At 42.6% G+C, this 7,520-nt stretch overlaps 1 protein-coding gene across 1 annotated transcript; it reads left to right on the top strand.

Moving 5' to 3' along the window:
• The first annotated feature begins 1,720 nt into the window (after nt 1-1,720).
• Nucleotides 1,721-4,551, top strand: LOC100281511 (CBL-interacting serine/threonine-protein kinase 15). The gene is given in 2 exon segments (NM_001154429.2): nt 1,721-2,059; nt 2,695-4,551. A coding segment is annotated over 1 exon segment (1,380 nt). The 5' UTR covers nt 1,721-2,059; nt 2,695-3,016; the 3' UTR covers nt 4,397-4,551.
• The last annotated feature ends 2,969 nt before the right edge of the window (nt 4,552-7,520 follow it).

Raw genomic sequence — 7,520 nt, 5'->3', positions numbered from 1 at the left:
GGAAATTTGCAACAATTCCCAGAACTAAGTTTGTACACAATATCACACAGTGTTTAGGTCTTTAGTTAGGAACTTTAGATGTTTAGTTGTCTATGGAACTTTGAGATGTTTAGTTGTCTATGGAACTTGATATGTGTATAAATCTGTGTATGACGATGGAACTTGATATGTGGATGAATCTGTGTATTATGGAACTTGATATGTATAAATCTGTGTATGCAATCTGTGTGAATATGTGTATGAAATCTGTGTTTGAAAATTTTGTATATGAATCTGTATATTAAAAACCGTCTGTGATTTATATTGTATGCAGTCGGACTTATATTAAAAACCGCCTGTGATGTGTGGCTAACACAAGCGGCTAGGATAAGAAACCGCCTGTGATGTGTGTCTATCACAGACGGTTCCTTTGAACTAGACCGCCTGTAATGTGTGTCTTTCACAGGCGGTTTTTGATTGATCGCCTGTGATATTGTTTTACGTCACAGACGGTACACCACAAGCGGTTCGTGGAACCGCCTGTGTAGAGGCGAACCAAACCGCCTGTACAGAGGTTTGCTGTAGTAGTGAGACCATCTCATCATTTTGTACAGAAGTCCTTTTGTATCCTACTTTGGGGCAAAGCCATGCAGGCCTGTTAATCAATATGTTCTTGCTGTTACGGCTGTTGCTGGCCGAAACCTGGTGCTAGCCAGTTTTTGCCCTATTTTGGGGGCAAAGCCATGTAGGCCTGTTAATCTTACAGCCTGAGAAATGAACTTGCTGCGATTATGGACCACTGCGAAATGCTTGAACGCTGCGTTTTTTTTTTTTGCCTTAGTCGCGCGCCTCCTTTGCTAGGCTATATTGATGAGAAATCATTTCCCGTTCGTTTTAAAATATAATATCGACTGGGCTAGCTGGGCTAAAGCTAGACCTGAGAAGGGAAAAAGAGACGTCCTTCTCGGCCCATATTTTACACTTGCGCCAGCCCGTCTTCAGCGTGTCATGTATCTGCAAGATGTCCAGGGCTTCCAGCGCCTTCCCGCGGCCCGCCCAACAAGAGTCTCGAAATAATCTCGTCCGGTACAAGAGAACCATACATAACTGTGCTATAATAAAATGGAGGGTGAGAGCGTCCCTAGCAAAGCATTTATTACTGTGCTACTACCCACCATGGGACCTTGTCGGCTGTTTATGTACTATTATTTTGGTGAAATTATTTGTATGATTCTCGTCTTAGGCATTCAGATTGTGGTGGTCTAATTTAGGTAGATTTTATTTTCCATGGGCAATTTACTGGTAGGAAAAAAGGGAATCTGAATGGAAATTCAAGAGCCATAGTACGTATATACTACTAGAAACCTGATGGCACTCCACCCTTGCATGATACAGGCCTCCTGGTTGGTGACTGAGCTGCATGATGCATTGCATATTTGCATGGGCGCCGAGCGCTGTCACATGGGCGCCGGAGAGCGGAGAGGATAGCAAATAATTCAGCATTATACAAAAAAATACAATACCCGGAGAGGATAGCAAATAATTCATCATAATAATACAAATACAATACGCACTGCCCAAACTATACACAAACGATATGTGCTACGGCCAACCATAATTGAGGCTGCTGTGGTGCATGTTCGGCCAGCGAATGCGCGCGAGCCAACCATAAAGAAGTGCCGTCGCGCACACCTACCTCTCTCCCAAGTTTAGGCATTCCCCTCCCCTCCCCTCCCCACCTCCCCGTCGTCGTAGTCCCCTGTTCATCCATCGCAAGAACTCCCTCGGATCGCGCTCGGTTCGCCGCTTGCATGCATGCACGCACAAGCCCGCGAGCCCGGCCGGGGTGCCAGCATATTCGTTCGCTAGCTCGTGGGCTCTTCTCCGTCTCCGATCCGTTCCGTCCGCGCTGAAGAACACGCGCGCGCGCCGGGCTGTTTAGATCCGATCCGATCCAGGCCTTCTTCCGTTGCAACCTGCGCCTTGAGGCCTCCTGGTGATCGATCTTCTGCATTAATTGCTGGCTCAATGGTCGCCACAGCCACAGGCGTAGAGTGCTGCAAGATCTTTGGTTTTGTTGGTAAGAGAAATCGGTCCTTTTGTCCTGCATTCTCTCTCTCTCTCTCTGTGTGTCTATACATATATATATGCTGCGACACCTCAAATTCGAAGTTTAGTTTCGGTTTGTATACTAGAACCCATCGTTTTGCTGATCGAGATCTCTTTGCCGCGTGCGGAGGACGAGGGCCAGTAACAATATCGGTTTTCTAATATTTGTTCTGATAAACTTTTGCCATCATTTATTTTATTTCTTATTGGGATGAGCCTCGATACAACCCAGATCATTATTCAGGTCGTCACTAGCTAGTACCAAGCCACTTCTAGCCGATCAAGGTTAATTAGTTCAGATGCCCACATGCCATTAGGTCTGGCTGGGACAAGTCTTGTAGGCTTCAAGACTCCAGAGTCCTATGCTTGACCTTAACCAAAATAAGCAAGAAACACGAACATTTTTGTCTAAATGCACAATTCAGTTTTTTTTTTGTTTTTGTTTTCATATACTTTCCGTTTCGTCCATGACATGCTTTCTAAAACTTTTAGGTCAGTTCGTTCTCGATGAACTATAATCTCTCTATTGCTAAGTACAAAAAATTAATTATTCTTCTTTTTAAATCAATAATTAAAATTAATTATGCGTGTGCTATGCATTTGCAGCTCTATAAACACTGCATGTGTTCCGTATTGTGAGGCCATTTTAAGGAATGCAGAAAGATGTGTTTGAGTGAAAAAGATTTCTGCTCTGAAGAGGAGCACATTTCTCCAATAAATTTCAAATCGCTAATAATTCTTGATGAGCGAGGATTTCAAGCACACATTAGACGCATAGTAGAAAATAGCTGTGATGCAACTGATGTCAGAAGAAATATCGCAATGCTATGTCATATAATTTCTGAAGACGGCTGAAGTTCTCTCTTTACCGACTTGTCGTCCTACGAGTTCCTACAATCAGTTGGTAGCAGGTGTCTATATATATAATATGATGGAAGCAGAGAAGAATGGAAACATTCTTATGCAAAAGTATGAGGTTGGAAAATTATTGGGGCAAGGAACATTTGCCAAGGTATACCATGCTAGGAACATAGAGACCTCTCAAAGTGTTGCTATCAAGGTTATTGACAAGGACAAAATTTTTAAGGTTGGGCTAATGGAGCAGATCAAACGAGAGATATCGGTGATGAAACTGGTGAGGCACCCAAACATCGTGCAACTTTATGAGGTCATGGCTACTAAATCAAAGATATACTTTGTGCTTGAATATGTCAAGGGTGGTGAATTGTTTAACAAAATTGCTAAAGGAAAGTTAAGAGAAGATGCTTCCAGGAAATACTTCCAGCAATTGGTTAGTGCGGTTGATTTTTGTCATAGTAGGGGTGTGTATCATCGTGATTTGAAGCCAGAAAACCTACTTGTTGATGAGAATGGGAATCTAAAAATTTCAGATTTTGGATTGAGTGCTCTTGCTGAATCAAGACGCCAAGATGGTCTTCTACACACAACTTGTGGTACTCCAGCATATGTGGCGCCAGAGGTTATTAGCCGAAAAGGATATGATGGCGCAAAGGTTGACACATGGTCCTGTGGTGTGATCCTATTTGTTCTTATGGCTGGATATCTTCCTTTCCAAGATTCAAATTTGATGGAGATGTACAGAAAGATTGGAAAAGCAGATTTCAAATGCCCACCATGGTTTCCATCTGATGTACGCAAGTTAGTGTCAAGAATTCTTGATCCAAATCCAAGGACTAGAATGCCAATTACAAAAATAGTGGAATGCTTTTGGTTCAAAAAGGGCATTGACAACAAGCTAATCCGAAAGAATATCGAGATGAAAGGGAAAGTTTCAGCTCTCACTGATGTTAATGTAGTTTTCTCATCCACGGGTATTGGTAGCAACAATAACAAATTGGTTGATGTGGAACAAGATGTAGCGAAGATTACCAACCTGAATGCTTTTGACATTATTTCCCTTTCAGAAGGCTTTAATCTTTCAGGCTTATTTGAAGAGTCCGAGAAAAGAAAAGAGGCACGGTTCACATCTAGTCAATCAGCTTCAACTATTATCTCAAAACTAGAAGATGCTGCCACCTGTTCAAAGATGACAATAAAGAAAAAAGAAGGTGGTGTGCTAAAAATGGAAGGTGCAAATGAAGGAAGGAAAGGTGTACTATCTATTGATGCTGAGATCTTTGAAGTTACTCCTGCTTTCCATCTTGTAGAGATTAAGAAAAATAATGGGGATACACTAGAATATGAAAATTTGTTTAAGCAGGACATGAAACCAGCGCTTAAAGACATTGTTTGGGCATGGCAAGGTGAGAGTAAGGACCAACAGGCCAAGGATCACAATCAATCATAAATTACTCAACCAGTTTGTTTCCATAGTAAGAAATAATGTTTGTTAGTGTTCAAAAGTTGTATCTACTTCAAACTTTCTCGTATTTGACATAAACATGTGATTTGATTCATAATTTGTTAAGAAACATAGTATTGTTATGTTACATCTATCATTAATTGTTTTACTATATTGATAATCTATCACTAGATTGGTGAATGTATAGTTGTTACATCAAATCGGTTTAGATAGTACGCTAGATGCTTATTTTACATGGTAATGGGTCATTTCTAGACATTCCTTTTTTGTTAAAAAACTCTAACCAAACCTTATGTACGTATTAAAAAGGGCAACATAAAACTTTCTGTGTGAATCTACTTGACATATTTAATCATGATAGAGTATGAAAGATTCTAAAACTATTTAAGTTTGACTTGGCCAAAATCTCTATCCCTTTAAAGCATGATTTTTTATCGCTGTGTGTCGTGGCGTGAAGCACATATGGTTATTTCCCACCACGTGGATAAGGCTTATCTCACTAGAGCTATCGAAGCGCGTAGATCTATTTCCCTCCCCATGCCTCGCAACAACCAAGCCTTATCTCTTGTATGTGCAATTCTTCTCCTCCTCGTTGTTGTTGTCATATGCCCCTGACTTCTCATCTGCTTCCCGTCTCTGCCTCCCTCATCCCATGTATGGTTATTTCCCTCCCTTGAATAACCAATCATCAACCACCACGAGCACTTCCTTCCCCTTTTCTTCGTTGTTGTTGTCATATGTTAGCCCCTACATTCTCATCATCTGTTTTCGTATCCGCCTCCCTCACCCAAATTCATTCGTACCATCATAGATGACCTTGAGCAGACCATCCTTTTTCCCTTCATACAACTCTTCTTCAAACCCTTTGTATGTGCTTTTCTTGGACGCTCAGATGACGACGCTCTATGTCACCACCACGAGTGGCCACAAGTGACTCGACCCTATGGCGTTCTTCGCCAACCTGGTGCCCTCGTACCAGGTGTTCCTAGATGACGTGTCGTGGGAGTGGACGTGTGCCAGGGGTAGGATTGGCATCCCAGTCCGAAGGTACACCCGACCGGTTCGGTGCCCATCAGCTAAGGAAACCAACCAAATCAAATCTCGGACTCAGGGCACATGGGCCTGGTCCGGTGCCCCCGTAGAAGGATGGATTTCAACACCTTTTAAGAAGTAAGGGGCATGTCTATGGGGTCTTTTGGGGCTATAAAAGGACCCCCATGGTGCATCTCTTCAACATACAAGCATACCAAGATTCTCTCTACACTTCGACACTGCCACAACGCAATCATGTGATTCTAGCTAGATCCGAGCACCATTCTTATGTTGTTCTTGAAATTTTGTGTGTTGCGCTCTTGTGATCTTCACTTTTTTGTGTCGTGTTGCTAGTTTTGGCTCTTGTGTGTGTACTCTCTCTCCTCTGTTGTGCTAAAGTTATATAACTCTGATCTTGTGTACGGCTGTGAGAGACTCCAATTTGTGGAGATTCCTTGTGAGAGGATATTATTGATATAAGGAAGACTGTGGCACTCAAGTTCGATCTTTGGATCACTTGAGAGGGGAGTGCAGCTCTTATCCGTTAGGACACCACAACGTGGAGTAGGCAAGCATTTTAGGCTTGTCCGAACCACGGGGAAAATCATCATGTCTTGTGTGCTTATGTGCTTGTGTTTTTTCTCCCTCTTCCTAAGTCCCTCAATTTCACTTGTAATATTGCTCTTAATCTATTCTATATCTTGAAAGAGCAATCAAGTGAAGAGGATTTGCTTTCTTCTTCTCTCTACTCGAACTTGGTTTAGTTTTGCACTAACTCTCATTTTAGACCAAGTTTGTGTTTTTAGTATTAATTTTGCAGGATCACATATTCACCCCCCTCTAGGTGCTCTCACAACTCTACGTCGTTTAGAGGCACATTGGGTGGCCTTCTAATCCTAAAGCAATCATACGATCACTCCTCCCTGACGGGGTCCCTCCCAAGAGGTGAGATCTAGGTTTACCAAAGAGCACTTTGCATGCCTGGTGCCCTACCGTGGATGGTCCAGTGCCCTACCATGGACTGTTGGCATCACGCAAAGCTGACCCCAAGGTCCTGCACTTCGCATAAGGCTCTAGGGTTCGTTAGTATTTGGACCAAAAAGTACCAACATTCTTTTTAGCGACTCCACTGGGGACGGAAGCCTTGGATCTACAAAAATGTCAACGATGTTTCCCCACGCAACGACATAAAGGCTGACTATAGATGATTCGTCAGTCGACGAGCGTACGTAATTTGAAGACTACATGGAGAGGCTAGACGAGGAGACCGGCAACGATAAGCTCAGATTCAGGCGAAGAGGTGGTACTTCTCGTACTTCATGATAGATCGCCACTAGAGGGTCATCTAGGAGAGGGAAGTAAAGCTCGCTTCCTGATGACATCACTACAACAGCCCCCACTATTAGTAACTCTGATGATACCCAATCCCTTAGGTATTATATAAATCATAAAAATATCAATTTAAATAGTACATAGATCTATTAATGGAGGAGTTGTTCAACAAACTTACACGCGCATATGAGAATCCCTTAGGTATTATATAAATCATTAAAAGATCAATTTAAATAGTACATAGATCTATTAATGGAGGAGTTGTTCAACAAACTTACACACGCATATGAGAAATCTTCTATCCCTAGTTTCCCATCGCACAAGGCTAGTGTTGGGGCATCCGTACCCATCCCATCGGCTGTAAATGTGCCCTCATGAGCCTAGCCATTGTATGGTAGGTTGATGAACTCGTACCTAGGGCAGCTGTTGCTCATGTCGTCCATGCTTAATAGATCGACACTACTGGAAGCAACAGTTGAACAGTCTAGGTACATGCCCAAACAGTTTGACATCACACTAGACGGTCTGGTGTTCCAAAGCAAACTATCCGAACTTACATGGGACGGTCCAAGCGCACAGACTGAACTGTTCGACATGGCATTTCTAGAACCACTGAGAGCACCTAGAGGGGGGGGTGAATAGGTGATCCTGTAAAACTTACACTTATAGCCACAAAAACTTGGTTAATCGTTAGCACAATAATTGCCAAATGGCTAGAGAGGAGCCAAGACACAATAATCACGAG

The sequence above is a fragment of the Zea mays genome, chromosome 6 (assembly GCF_902167145.1).
Source record: "Zea mays cultivar B73 chromosome 6, Zm-B73-REFERENCE-NAM-5.0, whole genome shotgun sequence".
Classification (NCBI taxonomy): Eukaryota; Viridiplantae; Streptophyta; class Magnoliopsida; order Poales; family Poaceae; genus Zea; species Zea mays.
Note: the sequence above shows the minus strand (reverse complement) of the source record. Positions and strands in the feature narration are given on the sequence as shown.